General features: G+C 41.8%; 2 protein-coding genes across 4 annotated transcripts in view; one reads left to right on the top strand and one right to left on the bottom strand.

Moving 5' to 3' along the window:
• Positions 1-1,465: 1,465 nt before the first annotated feature.
• USP16 (ubiquitin specific peptidase 16) lies at positions 1,466-19,682 on the top strand. Of its 2 annotated transcripts, none has more exons than XM_010160652.1 (17): positions 1,466-1,526; positions 4,379-4,557; positions 5,206-5,309; positions 7,748-7,851; positions 9,584-9,762; positions 10,408-10,500; positions 11,185-11,315; positions 11,698-11,785; positions 12,302-12,380; positions 13,955-14,046; positions 14,905-14,961; positions 15,783-15,950; positions 16,526-17,192; positions 17,601-17,692; positions 18,899-18,985; positions 19,291-19,447; positions 19,558-19,682. In XM_010160652.1, the coding sequence occupies exons 1-17, from the start codon at positions 1,466-1,468 to the stop codon at positions 19,680-19,682; spliced, it is 2,463 nt and encodes an 820-aa protein (XP_010158954.1). The 2 variants fall into 2 exon arrangements, with proteins under 2 accessions (XP_010158954.1, XP_010158946.1); XM_010160644.1 differs by having other exon boundaries at positions 9,581-9,762.
• Positions 19,683-22,030: 2,348 nt separating this feature from the next.
• Positions 22,031-23,646, bottom strand: part of CCT8 (chaperonin containing TCP1, subunit 8 (theta)) — a 9,960-nt gene continuing 8,344 nt past the window's right edge. For both annotated transcript variants that reach the window (XM_010160624.1, XM_010160631.1), the window contains 2 exons: positions 23,445-23,564; positions 22,031-22,261 (listed from right to left, as the gene is read on the bottom strand). In XM_010160624.1, the coding sequence (XP_010158926.1) occupies positions 22,184-22,261; positions 23,445-23,564 (198 nt within the window). In that variant the 3' untranslated portion in view covers positions 22,031-22,183. The remainder of the gene's footprint in view (positions 22,262-23,444; positions 23,565-23,646) is intronic.

The following is a 23,646-nucleotide window of genomic DNA, read 5'->3' as shown; positions in this document are numbered from 1 at the left end:
CCCTACTGTGGGCTGTTCCGTGGAAAGGGCTGGTGAAGAGCCTGTCGGACAAGTCTGTCCAGACGCAGCATGGGTGACACTGACAGCTACATGTGCTCATGCTGTCCTGTCTTCCTGGCAGGAGTAAAGTCAATTTAGGAAGGATTCTAATGCTTTAGAGCTGTTCACGTAAGATCAAATGTTGTAACTCTTTGCTGACTGTGGCCGGAGTTTGTTGGATCAACTTTTGTTTCTTCTTCTGAACAAATTGAGTGCTAAGTTGCAAAAGTTGGTCGTTCCACTCTTGAAGTTTAAAAATTCCATCATTTAAAAATTGGGTAACGTGTCCTAAAAGCATGCTTTGAAAAGGCTTTTTTGTGCAAAAAGTCCTCAGTGGGTGTCATACCTAAACTCTTCCCAGCTCAGTTTCTCTCATACTCTCTTGGGCAGGCTTCATTTTTCAGCTGTGACAGCTCCAAGCTGGCACCTGTTCTCTGTGGCTGGTGTGCAGCAGAGTATGAGCTAAGAAATGGTTTTGAAAGGATGGATGATACAAATCAGGTTTAGTGCTGATGTGTCTTTGTGGAGGGTGGACAGCAGCGTTAGACTAGTCTGCAAAGACTGCATGAGACTGCAGAGGCTTGATTTTGAACTCTTTTAGTTTGCATGTTTTCTTTGTATGGTGTATGTTGATTTTTAAGTTTAACTGATCTTTTTGAATGATCTTTTGTGACACGAGGGACAGGGCTGTACAGGGGCTATAGACTAGAAGCTAAAAATGACCTATCATATGTGCAGCAGCCAACTGTTTGGCATTGGTTGCTCTTGGTTTAGGGTCATTAGATTTGGTGGATCACTCTTGGCTAGAAGGGTTTACAGGCATACCATATAACAGACCCATCTGAATTATTTGCTTGATATGTTTGGAACGTAATGATAAATCTTCCCCAGTGAAGAAACTGAAAAACGGGATCTCCCATTGTCTGTATGTTTTCAGATATGTTAGAGTATGTGTGTGTGTCAGACTTCATCAAAGATACAAGGAATTTACAGTAAACTGAAAGATTGTAATTGCAAAAAATTTCAAGATTGAATTGGGACAAACCCAATTCTTTTTTCCCAAATCCATGTGTTGTTAGTTAAAGTACAAGTCCTAAAGGTTTACGGGATTTTTGGTACTTACGTTTCCCATCTTGTTATTTTCTGCAATGCTTTTAATTTAAGGTTTTAAATAATTTTGGTTTTATAATTCATACTGTGATCTAGCCTCTACAATAGTTATAATTGTTTCATGTTGAAGTAGAATTCATTTATTTTCTTTTGAAAATGTCAAATTAAACCAAGGTAATTCACCTCAAGGGACATCTTGGCCATAGAAATAATTTATTGTTTAGCAGTGAACAAGTAAAACCAAAACTTACCTTCTAAATTACTGTTTTCTTTGCTAGGTCACTGTTTCATGTAAGGAAAATTACAGACTACAAATATGGGAAAGAAACGCATCAAAGGCAAAACTGCACGATTGGATGAGTCTCCGGATATGCTGGGTATTTTTCCTCAAAGAAGTCTGTGGTCCTAATGTTTGTTTTAACCTTAAAGAGGGCTTGAAAACTCATACAGTGTTAGAAGGCCTTTACGCTAGTCTTTGGTTTTGAAGTCTCATTTACAAAGTGTGGGTTTGTATCATTGAAATTGAAGTCTACCAAGAAACATTAGTGTCGCTACTTTTCTGAGTATGCTAGAGAATAACAACCCTGTCTTGAAAACTAGGATTATTTTCTGATTTTCAAAAAACTCAAACACGCCATTCTTCACTGGTACACAGATCATATCAAATCATATAAAATTCCTCAGAATATAAAGGGTTGGTAGGGTCAGCTTCTAAGCTTTCATGACAAGTTTAAGTAGCGTTTTCCTAATGAAGATTTTGTTGCAGAAGATTCTTGCTTCAGCAAATAGACTCATAGAATCACAGAATGGTTTGGGTTGTAAGGGACCTTAAAGATCACAGAATCACTGAGGTTGGAAAAGACCTATAGGGTCATCAGTCCAACCACCAACCCAACACTACCATACCCACTAGACAATGTCCACAAGGGCCATGTCTATGTGCTCCTTGAACACCTCCAGGGATGGTGACTCCACCACTTCCCTGGGCAGCCTGTTCCAGTGCCTGACCACTTTCAGTAAGGAAGTTTTTCCTAATATCTAATCTAAACCTCCCCTGACGCAACTTGAGGCCAGTTCTTCTTGTCCTGAGACCAGCACCCGCCTCCCTACAACCTCCTTTCAGGCAGCTGTAGAGAGCATCCAGTTCCAACCTCCCATGGGCAGGGACACCCTCCACTACAACAGGTTGCTCAAAGCCTCATCCAGCCTGGCTTTGAACACTTCCAGAGATGGGACATCCACAACTTCTCTGGGCAGTAAATAAATCATAAAAATAAAGATTGTGATTAAAATATTACTGTGAAACCATTTGTCTTTACACTAGCAACTAACAATACTGGCCCTTGACACCTCAGCACTCTAGTCATGGTGCTTTCTGGTTAAAATCTCTCTTCCTCACCTTCTGTTTCTAATCGTCCCTAATCCCAGATAGTTCATGTTATCCTTCTAGCTGTACTGGTTCTCACCCCTGTGTAATTTTATTTATCTTGTTTACCCTGTTTATTTTAGGTCTTGTTTTCGCTTGTGCTGTAAAGCACTGTGATGGCCCGTTTGTTTTAAATTCAAGTTTATTTTAGTTTCCCGGTTTTGCTGGTCTTGTGATAGCTTCTGTCTCTTGTGGGTGTTTAGCTTCCCCGACCACGCCCCACCCCTTCTCTCCCCTGGAGTCAAGATCGATGTCTGCTGTGACTGTTTCTCATTTTTTCTCCACTAGATAAATCGGTGACAGTACAGATGCTGATGGCATCTCGCTCTTTGCCTAAAAATAGGCTGGCTTACCCCAACAAAGTCCTGTAAAGCCACAAATGTAAACTTAGAATGATCACTGTGAATAATCCTGCTGCAATAGTAGTGGCCAATATACAAAAGGTTTGTTTAAAAAAGACAATTTTGAGGTTGCAGATAAAGCTTGTGTTTTTTAAAAAGGCTTAATGGATGCATCCAAATGTGTATTTCGCTCTTAGTGGCTAGCATTTGCACTGTGGTAAAATCCTATAATCTTGGAAAGAAACAGAACTTTTCACCTGTTTCACCTCATGGCAAGAAAAGTTTGCTATCTTGAGGCTGTAATCTTTGCATATGGTCCTCAGCAAAGACAGATTGAGAGCTGTTATGCTATCTAAGCAATAAAAGAACCTCTGTAGCAAAGGACTCAAGACAGGTGAATTATGTAAAAAGCTGTGTAATTCTTCTCAATAATAGTTTTACAAAAATGTGATTTAATTTTTTTTTTTTTACGAATTAAGTACATAACTTTTAGCATGGGTTTGTTTACTCTGCTTTTTGACTTTTGAGGTAACTTTTTATGCTTTCAGATCTCTGACCCTGTATTTGCAAATTTAGGTATTTGTAACTGCAAATAATGAAGCATTGTAGGCTGGTGAAGCTAATGGTCTTAGAAATCTACAGTGTGGAAAAAAAGAAAAATATGTTCCTCACCTTTTATTTGGAAGAACTTGAATCAGTTTGCAGATGCATTGTCTGCCAATCACAGTTTCTCTATGCATGACTTAAGCTTCCAGGCAGCTTCTCGTCACTCAAGTGACAGCGTAACTACAACCTTAACAATGAAACAAGAAAAGACATAAGATAATTAACCTCCTGACAGTGACTCAGCAACTGTTCTCAGTGTAACCATTCTTAGCAGAATGCGGTTAAATAGATGGGGTTTGCACCAGGCCCAGAAGGTGCATCTCCACACAGGGTGTAGTATTGTAGTCCAAAGTGATAATGGTTGGGGTAGGATGTCTGCCATTTGGTTTTTAATGTAAAGCTGCATAATTTCACTGAGGCAGCTCAGCTGGAAGCGTAACCTCCGTAATCTTCACTTTTATAGGCCAGTCAGGTGCTGCGTTGGTGACTGGGAACCATGGCAGTAGGCTGTGGCTGCTCCCTGGGAGGTGTGGGAATCGTAAGGCCACACTAATACAAGCCCACAGCCTGGCACAGTAGGTGGGTTTGTATCCAAAGGTTTCATCAACTCCTCTGACCAGATGTAGATTTGAGTGATACTTTTTTTTTTTAGTAATACGGTAGTTTAGGATGCAGCAACGATATCCCCAGATTGTGAATTAGGATAACAAAGGGTTTCTTTCTGATAAATTGTTAATGTTTCTTTGACTCTAGAAAGGCAATCCTAGCTTCTGGATTGCTGCCTGGGTCTTAGAAGCTTAGAGACATTCACATTTGTTATGATACCTACATCCTTCTTGTGCTTTTTATTTTGTAGAATCTGTGTGCAAGCATGTTCGTAAAGGATTGGAGCAGGGTCATCTGAAAAAGGCACTGCTGAATGTGGAATGGCATGTTTGTCAGGACTGCAAGGTGGACAATAAGACAGAAGAGAAGTCTAAGGAGGAGACCGACGAAAGCCCTTCGATATGGTTATGTCTAAAATGTGGCCATAGGGTATCTCTTATTTTCTTGTGAATTTGTCTTAATGTCTTCAAGTGCCTCGTAATGTAGTCGGGACAAGAGAGCTTCTAATTAACCTCTTGTATTCACTCTTATTTTAAATGTGGTGCTACATAAATGATCTTATATGCTTTAGTGTGACAGAATGTCTGCTCTGAATTGCAGACGAAATACTTAGAAGCTTGGCAGAAAGGCATTTCCAGACCTAAGGCTAAAACACCATCCTGAGTATTTAATTTTCCTAGAAAGTCCAAATTACTTTGCTAAGAAAATAAGAATTGCTGTTAATGCTGCTAATTTGTGTTTTTTACAATAAGATCTTGTGCTAACATTAATATACTAAACTAATACAGAATTAGAAACTATGAAACTATGCCTGCTGAAGAGGTTTTTGGCTTTGTTCTGGTTTGTTCTGGAATTTGTAAATTAGATGTTTGGTCCTCGAGCAGCTCTATAGTTATTCTGTACCCAGTAAGTTACTTCTCTCTCTCCAGAAATAATTGTCTTGAAATAGAGACCCTGGTATCCTAATAAGTTTAACACTATTAATCATTTTTCATTTTAATCCTTTGTCGATACTCTGACTTTGTTTCATTGATAGTCAGCTGGATTTTGTGACACTTCTGGTTATCGACCTTACAGGGCTGTGGCAGAAACTCTCAAGAACAGCATGCCTTAAAGCATTATACAACGCCGAGATCAGATCCCCATTGTTTGGTTCTCAGTTTGGACAACTGGAGTGTGTGGTGAGTTTGTCAAGAAGCAGACACATTGTGCAGCTAGAGGGCAACAGAGGCTGGGGTATAATTTGTGGTTTCTTTTCTTGTTGATTTCTAGGACTTCTCTCCAGAAATTTATAAAGCGTTCCCACGCACACACAATTACCAGCAGTCTTCGCTGAGATTTGCTAAGTAAATGTTACTTTTAAACTTTGTAGCTGGAAAATTTTCGTAATTGAAGTTGACCAACTAGTAAATGAGGTTGGCTTTATATTTTACTGCTTTTGCTTGGTCAGAATACTGACGTACAAACGTGTGTCACGTAGCTCTAAATCTTAACTTTCAGCCTTGGGAGAAGCTGCTTTCTGATGCAGTTAGTGACAAACTTACTTTTATTTTCCCAATAAATACAAACTGCTAATGCCCTATGTATAGCTGAGGAGCGCAACTGTAGAATTACAGGGTGCTTCTGGATCAGTTGATACAAATTCCATCTCTCTGGTAGTATTTCCTTCTCTGAAAAGGAATTTTCCTGAAAGGAATATTTTTTAATATTCTTTAAAGCACGTTACTATATAAGGGGCAACCTTAATTCCCCGAGCTGTGACGTACAGGAATACTCTGCCTTACGTTACAAAGCAAAATGAAAACTCTTAACCTTTTTTAAAACTTACTATTTGTCATTATGTTAATTTCATGTAACATTATCTCTTGAACATATTTAACACTCTTATATGCAATGATCAGTATTTTTATTGAACTCTAGAATGGAAATGGACCTCAGTGATGCATTGCTAATTAACTGGTGAACGTATTTTTGTGAATCTAAATGTTTTAAAATTATGATTTTAAAGGGCTTAAGTTTTTCAGTTCTTATCTTGTGCAGCTTTTAAATCAAAGTACTTATGAATGAGAGGAGGTCGTCTAAGCAAGATACTATGCTTCTTTCTAGAATGTCTTGGTTATACAAAATTGCACAAGAAATTATTCAGAGATTAATATATTGGGTATAAATTTTTGTTATAAATCAAACCTGCAGTCAAGAACTGTATTTCACAGTGGACTTAGTATGTAAAAGCAAAAGCCTTTTTGATCAGAATTTATGAGCACTATGAAAGTATGAATAAATCCCTCTATAGTGTGCATGCATATATGGTTGAAATTGGACTTGATTAGTACCTGTAAATAGTTAAAATGTTTTGGACATGAAAGAGGAGAATTCTAGTAATTCATTAAGTTCTGCTCTTCTGGGGTGACAAGAAGTGCTATTCTATGTATTTGCAGCAGTGGCAAGACTTAGCAGTTGGATCTACTTCATGTTTCTCCCTCACTGGTCAAGCAGCCATTGTTGAAAAAAAACTTCTTTCCAATGCCTTGTTTCGTTCCAGGCTTCCTATAAACATTTTTAATGGATGAAAGGTTATGATGTTAAAAATTGCCCATGGAACTAACTATCATCTGTTATTCCAGGAGTGAAATGCCTATTTTTATAATTACTCAGACAATAAACACATACTCAGGGATCCAAAGACTGAGACTTTTTTTTTTCAGTGAGACATGAAGAAATGTGAAAATTGCATTTCACATTCACACAGGGATGATAAAGATTTAGGAAAGCACTTTGCTGCAGACTTCAGCTTCCTTTAAATCAGCAAATAGAGTTTGGTTTGTGGTAATCCTGAAATCTGCTAAATGCATTTGTGCCTAGGAACTGTAATTGGTATGTTTCAAAGTGCGGAAGTATTTGCATTCTCTTCAGCGCCTTTTGTCACCTCTTCAAAGAGCTGATTGGGCAGAACTGCGAGATCAATACAAACAACTCCCCTTTGGCTGGCTGTATGTGTCTGGCAGAATTTTACTCCTTGAGCCTTTGTCACTGCAGCTTTTCTCAGAGTTTTGTTTAAAACAGATTAGTGGCCTAACCATGCAGCTCTTGGCTCTTAAAGAGGCAAATAGATTTGTATCAGCAATGGAAGGGCAAATAAAAGCGTGCAGGACTAATGGAGGGCATTGGTTTATTCTTTATCCAATTTAAATATAGTAAAGTACTTCACTAGAATACTCAGAATATTTTTCCATGCCATAACATTTCTCAGTCATTTCCTTTAGGGAATGATTTTAGGAACTAATACCTTAGTTTCTTGATTTTTGGCAAAAATTTCCCTGCTTTTATTTTTCTTACAGACTGGGTTTCTAAGCACATTTTTTAAGGGTCTAATTTATATTTGTAACTTGCAACCTCCAGTCACTGAAATAATTTAGTAAAGAACATTTTTAAACTTTTTCTTGATCAGCAGTAGATCTAACTCCTCTCTAAGACTTTGAAATCTTAAAATAAATCTTGTCATTTTATAACTTAATGTAATGAATTGCATCAAACAAATACTTCAGGATTTTTAAACAATAAAAGAATATAAAAGATTAATTGTTTTTCTTTTGGGGGGGCGGGGGCCATGCCGAGACAGGTGCTACATGTGTGATAATGAAGTCCCTTATAATACTTCAACCCGATTGGGTCAGACTGTGGATTTTGTTAGAAAACAAGTTTGTACTGACTCATCACGTACAGGTAAGTGTCTATAGCACAGATACAGCAAATAAGAAAGTCCCTTTAATGTAGGGGACAGTATTGTAAATCAAGAATGTACACTAAATTAGATTTAACTTTCGAAGCACCTTATGGTTAAGTAAAAAGAGAGTTTCTTCCTTTCTTTTCCTTTGTCAGAATTCTTATAACCTAAGTAACATCCTAGCCTATCGATCTAATTGGACCAAGATTTTGTTCTGTGTTCCCTAAACTTTTACAGACCACAAATACAGGAATAGAAGGAAAAAAATATAATTTTACTCTGACCCTTTTTTTAATTTGATGTTCAGTTGTTCTGTGAGTAAGGAATTGACTTTTAGTATGCAGACGTGCTGTGTTTATTCATGTTTTGATCCGAAGGAAAATTGTCGTTTAAGGATAATTTGATTTTTTTTTTAAAGTGTTTCTGTAGGTATTTGTGAGTGTATCAGCTGGAATGACTAAATCTCCAGCTGTTGCAGCACATTTCCTGATGGAAGGAATGTGCAAGAGGATTTGTCTGCTGGGTACGTACATTTAGTATAGGTGGCTGCAGTGCATTCAGAGCTCTAAAGTGGTGTGTTCAGCCTGCAGTCTGCCTACAAAACCCGGCAAAACTGGTTTTGTACAAAGTGTTTCCACTAGAAAACTTCAAAGAATTTTCATATCAACATAAATGCTGTGGCTATCAAAAATTCCAACACTGTCCTACATTTGGGTGAAGTCGTAGGACCCTTGGGCTCAAAAACCATCCAGCAGTGCCCAAGTGGCGCTCTCTGAATATTTGTTCAGGAAGCAGCTGCGTTTTTCCCTCAGGGGTCAGAATCTGTGAGTGGTTCTGGTCAGTATTTCCCAGAGACGTAGCTTCTCTATGTCCAGTATTTGAACTTCATATTCATTGCCAGAATTTTCTTCTCAGATTTGAACGCAAAACCGGATGAATACCGGGGTGCAGTTGTTGTCCATCCCTTAGTTTCTTGTCCATGTGCAAAGATTGTATTGTCTGGTTTCCTTGCATTCTCTGAGCTGGCATTACTTTATTTTGAAGTTAGTCTTGGCTCACAGCCCTGTTTATCAGAAACCTTACCAACGGTGGACTGCCGAACTGGCAGAACCCAAGTGGGTGTTGTTCTGAAAATTACCTGGAATCCCCTTATGGTTTTATTAAGCAAGTCATTGACATTTTGAGCTATGCACAAAAATATCTTTAACGTGCCTTGAAGAATATAAACCTTCCTGTTTCATCTGTTTAGGTTGATGAAATGAACATGAGCATGCTTTGACAGTGGGAGGCCTGTGCGTTTCATTTCAGACAATAGTGCCATGTCAGTAGGGATATGCTATCTCACTGGATGTTGTATAAAGCCCTAAAATAGGTAGTTTTGCAACAGGAATGGATTTTCGGGTAACGCATGCAGAGTTTCAGAGATTGTTGGCGTGAATGGCTTGTGGGCCAAGTGGCGTGTTTAAAATGTGTGATCTGAAATGGCATTTCAGGGATTTCCTGATTGGTTTGGTTATCTTTTGCTTTGTTTCTTTTTTAACTCCTGTTACCTAGGCAGTTTAAGAACCTAAACCAGTAGTGTTACATTTATACAATTCTGGTATGAATTATATAATTACATGTTTTAAGTTCTAAACACTGTAGATTGTTGCTGCCTCTAGTAACATTTGGCCAGCCCATTCCCTGTTACTGGGTTAACATATGGTATGTCTTTTGTTATTATTTCAGTAGGAAAAAAACAAGAGAACAAAGAATTTGAAAATAAAAAAGTAGAAAAAGACAGCAAAAATGAGCAAGAAAAAGAAGGCTCGCTTAAAGAAGAGAATTCTCATTCAAGTACTAACTCGGAAGTGACTGTGAAGGGACTTAGTAATTTGGGGAATACATGTTTCTTTAATGCAGTGATGCAGGTATGCTAATTACTGCTGCTTTTTCAAAAACTTTGAATAGCAAAAAACCACCAACAACCCCCAACAGCCCCACCCTCAGTATTGTACAATGACACAATTAGAATGCGATTTTTATCTGCCAAGAGTGATCGGTTCATTCTAAAAATAGTGTGTTGGCCCAGAGGAGTAAGAAGAAATGGAGCTGCAGGTTCGGACTTGCTCTGAGATACAGCAAACTGCTCTGTCTTTGAGGGATGGCATCTTTTGCTGACACAGATTAAGCATGCCAATTTCCTAGCTTAGTTTAAAAAAAAAAAAGTCTGGCTCATCGCCCTTACTGACCTCTTACCTCTTGATTTTAGAAACAGGCACTAGTAAATAGGTTGTCAAAAGATCAGTCTGTAGAAGGAGGGTAGTTCATTTAAGGTTTCTGCAATCTAAAGTAATGTATAAAGAGGACACGTGAAAGTCCCATTAGCTGTATGGGACGTACCTTTAACTGTTAAACACTGTTAGAATTTCCAGAGTGGTAGTTACCACTCTAGTTCTGTGTTTGGGAAAAATACATTGCTGCTGACCTGGTTGATACGAATCCCATGACCAGTGGAACTCTTCTTCCCTTCCTCTTGTTTCCCCAGTTATCAGTATTTCTTTTGTGTTCTACAGAATTTGTCACAAACTCCAGTCCTGAGGGAGCTGCTTAAAGAAGCTAAAATGCCTGGCACAACAGTTAAAATCGAGTCACCTGAGCTATTCATGGTATATATGCTTTGACCTCCATAGTGTTTTGACCTGCCAGTCTGTTAAAAAAACAAGCAAAAATAATCTCTGGATTTTAAAGCTGTTTCAGCTAAGTACTAACAAGATTAAGATGTGAAGTTGGTGGGAGCTTCACCATCGAATACCGTAAAGCTGCTTCTGATGTCAGCAGCGGCCTTTCATTCAAAGGTAAAGAGCAGTGATTCAGTACTCTTAAGTATCGTCAGAGGAGTACATTATGATCGAGTTATTTAAAGGACAGAAATGTGTAACTTTTGCTATGGTGTCATTTGTTTAAATGCAAAATAGGAAACCAGATGATGTCTGCAGTGCTAACTTAAATAACATACCTGTCGTTACAGTTAGGGATTGGGATGGGAAAGGAGGGTTGTGCATATTAAGAAATTGCGGGGGTTTTTTTCTAATAAAAACCAGAAATCCAGAATTGCAACTATAAGCAATAAATAATTAACTATTCTTAGCCCAGTGTTTCGGTATCATCTCATGATAAACTACGTGTTGATTGTTTTTGTCAGGTTATCGCTGCCATTTTGGAATTTTGTGTATTCTAATTTATAATAATGTTTTCAAGAACTGAAGTGTTTATATTAAGGAAAAACTTGCTCCAGAAGGATCTGTCACCAAATTAAGGCAAAACAACTTTGTTGCTTTTGTTTAAAACAGGAACCTCAGCTGATAAAACTAGATCAGCCAGGTCCTTTGACATTAGCCATGTATCAGTTCCTGACAGAAATTCAAGAGGCAAAAAAAGGGGTAGTCACTCCTAAGGAACTTTTTGCTCAGGTTTGTAAAAAGTGAGTATCTGTCCAATTGCATGTCATAGTGAGTATAAAAAAGTTTGTTAGTTGTTTAAAAAGAAGGTCAGTTTTTCTCACCTTTTTTTGTCCTTGAGCTGACATCACAGCGTATAAAATTTGTATAATAATTAACAGGTTTTGAAAGAAGAAAATAAAGAGCAAAATGTAAATGAATAGAAGTAAAATGAAAGATACTCAGTGACACATTCTGATTGGCTAGCTTCATGTTTTTAGAAAATACCATATATAGACACTTGTTGCTTTTATTTATATATATACATACATGCTTGAGACTGTTGTTTTGTGTCTGACATGAACTGTTATTACTTTGTCTATCTCAGGTTCAGTTATACTTCATAATTCTTGTTTCATTTAACAGAGCAATACGATTTAAAGGTTATCAGCAGCAAGACAGTCATGAGCTGCTTCGTTACTTACTTGATGGAATGAGAGCAGAGGAAATCCAAGTGAGTGCTGACTTCATGGCTGACTTTTCATAACCCAGACCAAGACTTTCCCCTCTGCTGAGGGGAGAAAGAATATTCTCTCTGAGATATGTCAACCTCTGTAGAGTGGTTTGTGCTGCCTGTAGCACACACTTGGAGCAGGTTAGCAACAGAGCTGTAGGACTGGGCAGCAGTGTCCTTTTGTCTTAGTTTCTGAAATGCCTGAAAGTTCACCGTGATTTTGGCATTTTGGTTTGGTTTGGTGTGTTTTTCCAGTTTTAATTTGGCAAAGTATTTCACGCTTAAACTGATTTCCTTATGGACAAATGGCAACATGATGGTTACAGGCTTGTTTCTCGGTTGTTTTTTTGCAGGAACTGTTTTTGTGTCCCTACAGGCACTTGTGTTGTTTGTATTGATTCTCTTAACTGGTGAAGGTTAAACTCTTTCCTCCATCTGAAACATTTTATAAAATGAACTAGTTAACTGAATTAAGTTAGAAAATTTTACAGTGTGTATTCGTTTTGAAAATTCCAGCAAATAAGTGTGGGAATACTGAAGGCAGTGTCTGACTCCAACAAACAAAATGAAGAAGAACTTAAAAAGAAAATTAAAGGTAAAATACATGTTGCTGTTGCTGTGATAATTTAAAGCCTTCATTCAAGTATGCAAAGTAGCGCTAATAGTATCAACTGAATCATAGAATCATGGAATGGGTTGGGTTGAAAGGGACCTTAAAGATCATCTCGTTCCAACCCCCCTGCCATGGGCAGGGACACCTTCCACTAGACCAGGTTGCTCAAAGCCTCATCCAGCCTGGCCTTGAACACTTGCAGGGATGGGGCATCCACAGCTTCTCTGAGCAACCTGTTCCAGTGCCTCATCACCCTCTCCGGGAGGAATTTCTTCCTGATATCCAATCTAAACCTCCCCACTTTCAATTTAAACCCGTTACCCCTTGTCCTGTCACTACAGGCCCTTGTAAAAAGTCCCCCCCAGCTTCCTTGTAGCCCCTTCAGGTACTGGAAGGCTGCAATAAGGTCTCCCCGGAGCCTTCTCTTCTCCAGGCTGAACAAGCCCAACTCTCTCAGCCTGTCCCCATAGCAGAGGTGCTCCAGCCCCCTGGGCATCTTCATGGCCTCCTCTGGACTTGCTCCAACCATTCTATATCCCTCCGATGTCGGGGGCTCCACAGCTGGACGCAGCACTCCAGGTGGGGTCTCACCAGAGCAGAGTACAGGGGCAGAATCCCCTCCCTCGCCCTGCTGGCCACACTTCTCCTGATACAGCCCAGGATACGGTTGGCTTTCTGGGCTGCCAGCGCACACTGCCGGCTCATGTTCAGCTTTTCGTCCACCAGTACCCCCAAGACCTTCTCCTCAGGGCTGCTGAAAGATACATGTTTAATTGTACAGCTTTATGCCCTATCTTGAATACTTGTGTATCTGGAATGCAGGGCTCAGCAGTGTGAGTCTGCTTGCCCCCATGGCTTACTGAATGTGGTGCGTTTCCTTAACAGTCTGAGAGAGAGCTGATTCTATATACGTACGTCAAAATATGCTTGGGTAGTGTTTAATCATTCAGGAGTTAGCTAAGAAATTAAAATACCGGCACATGAATGTAATGATTTATTCAGTCCTTAAAGTCCACTGTCACTGAACAGTAGTATAAAAAAAACCCCAAACCAGTGAACAGAAGAGTGTTTAAACTTTTCCATGTGACTTAGGTTAGAAGGTAAAGAGCAAGTTAAATTCAGGCTATGTGCTATACTGAAAATGTAACTTGAGGAATTTGGTTTTGTTTGTAGAACACCTATACAAGCAAAAGTTGGTGCTTGTTTTTTAGGTTTGGACAGGTTTTTTTTAAGTCCTGAGAGAAAAAAGGAACTCTTACTGGGATTCAGTACTTCTGAGAAAACAGGGAAATGCATTTGAGCTGAGAAAGTGGTAGGGGGGTTCGTTCAGTCAAATTGTCATCTTCAAATATGTTTTCTCCCCCAGTCCTTTGATACACAAAAGAATCTTATATAAGAATCTTGCTCTGCTTCCTGAGGAAACTGGAGCAGGCCAACACATTGCGTCACACATCTCGCATACCGTGTTCTCTTTGTCTGGTATGCAATAACTAAATTGTTGCTAGTATATTATATGGAATATTATTAACTGTACTATATACTTTGTCAATTCTCAGAATATGAAAAGAAAAAGGGAATAAAAAGTTTTGTAGATCGAATCTTTGGCGGAGAATTAACCAGTACGATTATGTGTGAGGAATGCAGAACCGTAAGTAAACTGCCTGCTTTGAGTAGCCTAGAGTGCAATTTTATGTAACCTGCGGGAGAACCCCAAAGTAACTATATGTAGAAATAAGTGAAATTGGAGAGGTTTGCTTCAGTTAATACGCTTCTAAGAGTTGACTAGCTGCATGCTTTTCAGAGAGGCTGGAACTTTTTCCAAAGTCTTTCCAAAGACTTTTCCAAAGTCTTTCTGGAAGACTTCCAGAGAAAGATCAGCCACAGCCAGCTGCCTCTGCCAGCCATAAGAATTCATTCTGAGATTCCTGGTAAACATCTTTCACTGGTACAAATTGTAGAGTCTCTGAATTGTTCTGCTTCCAGTAGCATGCTGCCAGGTGTCCTTTTTCATCTGGTGATTAGGTCTATCCCCTTCCCACGCTGTAATGAACGTGGGATTGCCAGGAAAATATTTAAACAGGAGGCACTATTGGGATAATGCATCTTGAGAATGAAGTGATTAAGGGTATTGGCGAGTGGGCTGGATGAATGTCGTGACAGATTGCGGATATCAATCTCGTAGGCCCTAAGTTGGGTTCTCACATCCTAGGCCACTAGAAAACTGAAACTTGTAAAAGTATTTCTGAAACCGAACTGAAATTTTTAAAAGAATTTATAAAACTTAGAAGTTATAAAAGTATTTCTTGCCTATTTCTGTGGTAATGTGACTGCTACACTTCGGTCGTGGATAGCTGTTTCTGAATGTAGATTAGCTGTGTTTTACGTTTGTACGCACAAGTGAAAGCATACATTGAATACAAACAAAGCTACATACAAATAAGCCTATTGACAGCAACCAGGCACTTCCAAAGAAAATTAAATTGGACTCTTAAATGTTCATTTAAAGGTATCCTTGGTCCATGAGTCTTTCCTTGATTTGTCGCTTCCCGTACTAGACGATCAGGTGAGAAATTGGACGCGCTTGCTTTTTGGCTTTGTTTTAATCTGCTTATGTGAAAACAACTTTATTATATAATTTTTATGGAATGAACTTATGCTTCTTCCTAAATGTGTCTTTTGAAAGTTAAAATTATAAATTTGCCCAGAAAGGTAGGGAATAAGATTTTCATGAGAGTCATTCCTGTAGGTTGTGGCTCATAAATTGTCTTTGGAAGATCACTGAGAGTCAGTTGGTGATCTTCCTGCTTTGTCAGTTAATGTTTCTAAAGTAGAGATTGGCTTGGGGAATAATCTAGGATGTTCCGATGTTGTTTCACTGTTGTGGAAGACTTGAGTTGCAAATGAACAGTGTTTCTCAATTCGTCTTCACTGTTGTGAAACGGAACTAAATGGCACGACAGTCATGGGTGCTTAAATGCTTTTCTTTTTTTCCACTTCTGCAATGAACAAATTCCGTTTTAGCAGAAGCAAACATATCCAGTGGCAGGTAGTTCAACTGAAAATGTCTTTGCTTGCGTAAAACATTACTGCTCAGTACATTCAATGAGACTTACATCTGTGGGAGCCAGGGGTAACATGCCCCTTTACAGGTTCAGAATTTGGCCTTGATAGCCTTACTTTTTCATACCCTTTTCTTTTGCAAGTCATTGTTTCATATGGATTCCCTCTGGAGTGAGACTCCTCTTCTGCGATCACTGGGGTTAGTGATAAATGAGTTAGCTGTATGTTATAGTCACTGTTCTTTGGAGTACTGTTCTGTTGTTCAGAACAATAACATCTCTAACTCTGTGGTTGGTTTGTTGCCTTTTTTTGTTTTTTCTATAGAAAGTAAAAATTACAAATGAGAGAAACGTTAAAAAAAGTAAAGAAAAGGAATCTGAAGATGAAGAGGATAAAAACAATGACTGTTACCTTAAGCAGAGAGATGAGCCCCCTGGTACAAGTAAGCACCTTCAGAAAAAAGCAAAGAAACAGGCCAAAAAACAAGCCAAGGTTGGTTTCAATAACTGTTTCACTTTTATTAATGTAGTGCGCGCAGCTTCTGGTAAAACAAATTCTTTTGGCTTCCTCAGTTTAGATAGAGGAGAAGGAGACGGCTTAGTATTTCTCCTCGCTCAAATGCGCAGCTGGAAAGTCCGATTGTATCTGCGTCTTTGCTATTAGGAGTTGCTGTGCTGGGAATAAGCTCGTATCCAGAGGAGTGTGGAACTTAACGTTGCCTGTCTGAAGCAGCATTAATTCGTACTGAACAGCTGTTCTCCAGTCATTGATTGCAATAATATTCACAAAACTGTAGAATACAGACCTAAGAAAGGATCGGGAAGATAGGAAGGGAATCAGTAGTTGTATCTTGAAGATACCAGGTAATGAGGAACAGTGGGAACTGTATCTGAGTGAGGATAAATTCAGTATGGGTTAAATTTATCACCTCTGATCATTCAATCATAGATTATTCAAACCCCCCCACGCTTTGCACCTGTGGCATGCTATGAAAATTTTGATTAAGGAAATGGTAGGAAATGCTGAGTATCGTTTAAACTTGGTGTGTTTTGTGTTCCAATTTGCAGAGCCAGCGCCGCCAGCAAAAACTTCAGGGGAAGGTGCTTCACTTGACAGATCTCTGTGCAACCAAACAGTCAGAGAAAGATGTCGAGTATAACCAAGAATCAGAGGCAGAAATTAACCCCGAAACTCCCAATGTGAAGCAGGAAGAGGAGTCACCGAATGATTGCAAAGATCCCTGCCTAACTCAGGAAGACTTGAGTGTACAGGGAAATGGCACAGGGGTTCAGAGCACGCGTGAAAATACAGGAAAGCCGGAATCAGAGTGTGAAGAAAGTGAGTCTTGCGTGGATCTCCCTGTGGAAGGGTTAGATTCTCCTTTTGTCAATGGCCTTGACAGCCTCTCTTTGAAAGAGGAGGATGATGAAAATGAAGATGAGGAAGAGCTTGCTACTGACTTCTCAAAACTGCACTTGGGTGCCAGTGCTGAATCTGATGGGAGTACCTTGGATGATCTTCCACCTGTTCCCCTCAAGATGTGTGAAGTCTCGACCGAAGATCCAGGAACGGCTTTCTGTACCCTTGCAAACAGGGAAGATCTGAACCCAGAAGAAGGGTCAATCTATCACTGTTTATATCAGTTTACGCGTAATGAAAAGCTTGTCGAGACCAATAAACTCCTCTGTGACGTGTGTACGCAAAGACATTACGGACCAAAGAAGAACATGAAAAGTATGGCAAATTACCCTTTAAAAGAAAACTTTAAATATGTCCTTATCTGCTGCTTGGGTGGATCGGGGAGGGGGAAATGTCCCCAAAGTGGTGTTTGTGTAACTTTAAGTCGGGTCAGTTGGAGCAGTATCCAGCGGGCGGGCTGTGAGCGCCCCTTTCACGCAGTAACATAAGCTCTTAGTGGAGCGCAGTGGTGACTCACAGGGTTGGGTAGCGAATGCTGCAGGGCTGGAGGGGAAGAGTGGGCAAAGAGGAGTGGGTAACCCGATAGGATGTTGAAAAGGGGAATGTTCGATTCCTCAGTTTTAGTAGATGACGTTGTAATAATCTAAACAGTGAAAATACGAAGACATTCTTGCTGTCACATTTGTGTTGATGTTGATCGTTGGTGGTTTTTCTTTTCTGCAGGTGAGAAGTATGTTTATACTAATGCCAAAAAGCAGATGCTAATCTCCCTTGCTCCTCCAATCTTAACTCTTCACTTAAAGAGGTTCCAACAGGTAAGTGGCAGGTTGATACTGCAAAAAATGGGTGTGGGTGTGTGGTACCAGTTTAGTACGTGTACATGCACACAGTACTAGCTCAGCTTAGAACTAAAGTTAGACTATTTTCATTTCCTATAAGCCTGTTCTGGTTTGTTTCTTTTTCCCAAGTTTTGGAAGGCATTGGTCCACAGTGTTGGTTTTTGTAGTCTTTGAGGAGTTGGGCTGTATTTTCCTGAAAGAATATTCCATTAGTTACTTGGAAAACGCTGTTTTGTCAGCTTACTTGCAATATATTCCCTCACTGCTGTTACTGCTTACTGCATGAAGGAGTATCTTAGCATGAATTGTTCCCTGCCACTACAGCAGCTCATGGACTCTTACATTCCAGTACAGGCGGAGTGGGATCCCTTACTAAATGAAGGAAACAAATAGGTCAGTAGAACTGGAAATGAGAGGATTTCGAGCCTTACTGGGGAAAAGCAGGAAGAAGGATGAATGGAAAGCAGTGCAACTTAAGCCTTATTTATAGACACCGAAGTAAAGTGGCTTAGCCTATTTCCAAGTTGTGGGAAAAATTTTAATTTAGGGCTTTAGCTTTTCAAAAAAGAAAGAGGAAAGGAATGGGTCTGGGAGAAAGCTCTTCTAAATTTAAAGCTGTTCAATATTTTGGTCAAAATGCTTGAAAAATAAGGGAGTCTTGAGTAGACAAAATACAGTTTTACAGAGAAAATGGCAATGTGTAGCGTATTCCAAGAGACTGTAACATGATTAAGGAAATAATATGTGTCATCTTCTTTTGGTTTTCTGGTTTGATACTGGAAGATTGTTAGAATAAGGTGGGAGTAGGAGTTACATCAGTTTTGACAATGTAAGATTAGGTGCTCAGGCATCTCACAGTATCTGAGAATCGAGAGATGTCCTCGGAGCTGGATAAGGACATCAGAGCTGATTCTTCTTCCACTTTTGCTGCCTGGAAGTTACCATAAGAGTGAGTTGAAGAGCCCTTTTAACTCGTGCTGCACTGCAGCACAGGGGGGGCAAGGAGGTGATGGTGGAAAAACTTGGGCATCGGAGGAAAAAACCCACCAGTATTGCTTTTTCCAAATTTTGTGTAATGTAAAACTAATTTTGTATTGTTGAAACTTTAATCTGAAACAGTAACGAAGCCTGGTTTTCGCATGCTTAACGTTATGGGGTTTTCCTCCACTTTGTCTGTTTAAGGCCGGATTTAATCTACGGAAGGTTAACAGGCATATCAAGTTTCCAGAAGTGATAGACTTGGCTCCTTTCTGTACGGCTAAATGTAAAGTAAGTGGGAAAGCCATCAGATTCTCCTTTTCCCGTGTTCTAACGTGCTGTCGCAGCTAAGCTGCTTAGCAGAATCTGGGCGGAACGCTTGCCAAGCCGCGGTTGTTTTGTGTGGTAAGACGGGGCAACTTGCAAGTGCAACTTGTGCTCGAGTCGGTGTGCGCCGCCGGTCGTTGGCTGCAGCGCCTGCGTGCTTCTGTAGTGACCAGCTTCCCTTCCGCCGGCGAGCCAAGCCAAGAGCTCGCGTTCTGGCCTCGTTTAAAACCCCGTACCTGACTGACGCACCTGAACCGTTGCTTTCGTAGAACGTGGCGGAAGGGAAGACGAAAGTACCGTACGCTCTGTATGGAGTTGTTGAACACAGTGGAACGATGAGGTCTGGGCACTACACTGCTTATGCTAAGATGAGGAGTATGAACAACCATCTCTCTGATCTTGTCCTTCGAGGACAATCTCCTCAAGGTAAATAATTAGGAGTATTTTACCCATTATTTCGTACTGGAGAACAGTAAGAGGATTGATTGCTTCAAGCCTTTGCAGTAACTTTTCCTCCTGAATTCTTCCTTTCGCAGCTTCAGAAACGGAGCCGGCGAAAGGGCAGTGGTTCCACATCAGCGATACCCACGTGCAAGCTGTGTCTGCAGCCAGAGTGCTGAGCGCCCAAGCCTATCTCCTGTTCTACGAGCGGCTGCTGTGAAGGCCTCTTGGACGTGCAGCCGCCTTCCAGTGGCCTGACAGAAGGCAGAGACTTGCAAATCATGTTGCTGACAGGTTGGAGCCACTGTATACAAACTGCGGGAATATACTTTATGCTTCTTAGACACACTGATAAGTGGGTAACTTATAATTTTCCCAGTGCTTTCACTACTTTTAAATAAAGGGTTTTTCAGAATTACAGCTTTGAGCTTCTGTTGAGTAACGTGTGTTTTGGCACAGACAAGAAACTGCTACATTTAGTTTCCTGCAGGTGCTATACGTCTTAGTCAGCAACCCTTTCACTTTAAAGGGACCAGCTATAATTTTGATCTGTAGTTATTTCGGCGATCATCTGTTCTGTGGGTATTTTGGAACTGGGTTCTGAACTAAGAAGCCGTTTTTTTCCTACATGGCTTCAGGCTGAGGCAAATTCGGCATCGTGTCTCTTTCCACTCTTGGTTTGTGGCCAGTAGAGGAGCCTTCAGTTTGCCAACTCTCTAGGAATTCTTTTGTGTGGGAACCTTAAGCTGGTGTTTGGGCAAGGCCAAGAGCTCGGCTCTCTCTCCCTTTCCGTACAGGCACTTCAGTGCAGCCTTTCTGCGCTGCAGCGGGGTAAGGAAACCGGTCCCACAGTGACTCGTAACTTTAAAGTCCTCTTCTCTGCAGGCCAGGGCTTGAAACCTTGGGTTTCACATGAATAAAAACCTTGGCTCCTCCGTGCTGGAGCAGCAGCTGCTTACATCCAGTGCATTCTTACGGCCACCTTACGAGGAGAACGGGCAGCCTTACGTGTTGCTGCTACCCTCGGAGCCGGCAGCAGCAGCACTTGTGCAGCTGCCCTACATCAGTATGCCAATCCTCCTGAAAACTTGCTGAGTGTATTTTTCAGCCACACCAGCACCCAACTGTTAACGCCAGCGTTAGCGGAGCTGTCCTACGGCAGCCTTATTTAGTCATAAGACAGTTCCAGACCTGATTTAGCCTTCCACTCCCTTCTGGCTGCGAAACAGAGGAGCACTGGCAAGAGTAATCAAAGGATTAATTATTGAAGGGGCTTGAATTGCGAGCGCAGTTTTCCTTTCAAGCTGCTCCGAGAAGCACAAGCTGTTTACTTTCCAAGAAGAATCTTAACCAGGGGGCTTCAGCCGAGAGATTCCAGCACCCCGCATGGTGCGAACTCGCCCCGCTCAGCGTTTAAGGCCGTTAGAATGAGGTGCAGTTGGCTGCTGTTTGGAATAGAGGCACGTAACGAAAATGGATGTGGCGTGGGCCCCCGCCCTGCGGAATTGTTTCAGATCTACACGTTTTACGCTCAAATACTGGGTAAGGAGCGCAGTTCAGAGCACAAAGGGCTGCAGCAACTCCAGCTGATGCTGTCCTGAAGCTACCAGGTCCCTGCAGCAGGCTGGTCAGTCTCGCTCATCCACCGTACTGGGTGCGGGTGTCAGACTGGGTTGGGCTGCTGGTGTGGCCTCTAGGGAGAGGCACTGGACACAGCTGGCTCCGAACCGATCCACTGCCGGGCACAGCTGAGCCCCACAGGGCAAGCCTCCATAAGGGCAAAACACCGGCAGCAAGGGGAAAGGTGTGAGGAGCAGCCCTGCTGCCAGCATCCAAGTGAGAGGAGGAGGAGCTCCAGGCACCCCAGCAGGGATCCTCTGGAGAGACCAGGCTGGAGCAGGCTGTCCCCCTGTGGCTCCTGGAGAGGGCCCTGCCCAGACCACTCCCAGGCCAGAGCAGGTGGATGTGTGCCGTGAAGGAGGCCCAGTCCGTAGAGCGCAGCCCAGCAGGAAGCAGGCTTCCCTGACAGAAACCTCAGCCCAGAGGGCCACAGGAGCAGTTCCTGATGGACTATCAGGAGGATCCCCGTGCTGAAGCAGCTCACAAAGGACCCTGGGAGAGGAGAAGAGGGGAAAAGTGTGCAGAAGGAGCAGCAGAGGAGCTGCTGTGGCCAGACCCCAACCGCCCCTCCCCAGCCCCTGCCCACTCAGAGAGGGGGGAAAGAAGTGGAGGAGGGGGTGAAGGAGCACAGCTGAGCTGGGAAGGAGGTACACGGGAACGTGGTTTAGTTTTTGCTCATTTCTCACCCTCCAACTCTATTTTTAATTGTTAATAAGTGAGTTCTCTGCCCACTGAAGTCCATTTCACCAGCGGCAGTGGTTGGCAAGTGACCTCCCTGTCTTCATCCCAACCCCTGAGCTGTTTCAGCTCCCTTTCTGCCTTGGCCCTGCTGAAGGAGCAGCACCCGGGCAGCCTCCACACCCACACGCTTTCACCCCCCCCACATGTTCGCCTGCGGGGAACCCCCACACCACGCCCAGTCCAACTAAAAGGACAGTTAGCACTTGGACAGGGAGTACGTTTATTGAAGTGTTCAAAGGCCTGCACTCCGTCGGACACAGTCCATAACTTAAAGGCAACAGAGCAAAACACTGTGACAAGCTCCCACCACAGTATTAAAAAACCCACATTGTCGTGTCACTTCAGTACAGTTTAAATTCTTCAATCATTTTGGTCTTCATCCCAGTCTTTCTTTCCTGATGGAGGTTTAGGACCACCAGCTGGTTTTGCCATAATGATCTTGAAGGTAAGAGGGAAGGAGAAAGAGGTCAGGTTAGTTGCGCCCACCCCAGCCACCGCTGCGCAACGCTGACCGCCAGCGTTTACTGAATTCGTGCAGCTTCCCGCCTCTAAGCCCGTGAGTAGTATTATCCATCTCGCCGAGATGGTCACAGATTAGTTGGGTTTTATTTCCTTGAAAATGGCAGAAGCTGAGCCCTGATAAACAAAAATCGGGCTTTTACCTCAATTCTGCATGCAAGACTTTGGTTAATGTACAGGAAGCGAGTGCCAAATTGGCCAACGATAACGAGCGGCCAGTTTACCAGGAGCACCTACACGAAGCAGCAGAACTCTCACAGCTACTGTTCCCAGTTACTGAGTCTGAACACCACACCCTAAAAGCGTAAAGTCCCCCAGTCCGACCACGTTAAAGGCTCCGTCTCTGCACTTGCTACAGCCACGAGTTAACACTAAAGCCGCGCCCTGTCGTCCCGTCGAGGCAAGGTTAGTTTTAGGGGTGAAACTTGTTCCTAAAGGCACAAACAGAAACGTGGCCACAGCACAGGTCTGGCAGCGGTGTCACATGCCCTGAGGAAAGGTACGGCCTGCCGCGCACTCGGCCATGCGCTCGTGCATGTGCTCACACATGGATACCTCTCCGCTCGAGAAACACTGATCACTGCGTACTATTTTTCAGGCTCATCTTGCCAGTCATCCTTATCCCAGTGTCCTTGTTGCTTAGGGGCTTTTGGACCGCCTGCTGGTTTTGCCATAATAATCTAGAGAAATTTTACATGCAAACACGTTTTTTCCTACGGTGCCCCAAAACACAAACTTCAGATTGTCGTCATTAGGATTAACACCCCTGTTTTCCCTAAAAGTTGGATTGTGATGTAAAAACAATATACAGGAGGAGGTTTCTTGTGTTAAATCTTGTGCCTACAAAAACTGGGATAACTTTCTGGACACAAGTATCAACGGTCAGATCTTAAAAAAATCTGAAACCACTAATAGCACTCCCGTGGAAGCGGCAACATTCCAGATCATGACCGCTTCCTGTCTTTCAGAAATAAACAAACCACTTTTCCAATTATCGTATTTTTATGGCTTGCGCTCCCGGAAGATTCACGTATTCTGCATTAGTGTTCTGCACAGGGAGCGAAAGGTTTCGGTTCAGCGCCCACATCGCGCGTAAGCCTACCTGATCCACCCGCAGGACGGTTACTGCTGCATTCGTAGCCAGCTTGATTCCCCAGGATTTTCCAAGGTATGTGTCTAGTACACCAGCTTCCAACATATCCTTCACAGCAGCAGCTTCGGCCTATTGGACAGGGGGGAAAAAAACATCACTCAAAACTTTCTCAGGCTTCTACCTAACCCGTTACGGGGTTTTCAAGGTTACA

Source organism: Eurypyga helias, unplaced genomic scaffold, assembly GCF_000690775.1.
Source record: "Eurypyga helias isolate BGI_N326 unplaced genomic scaffold, ASM69077v1 scaffold19700, whole genome shotgun sequence".
Classification (NCBI taxonomy): domain Eukaryota; kingdom Metazoa; phylum Chordata; class Aves; order Eurypygiformes; family Eurypygidae; genus Eurypyga; species Eurypyga helias.
Note: the sequence above shows the minus strand (reverse complement) of the source record. Positions and strands in the feature narration are given on the sequence as shown.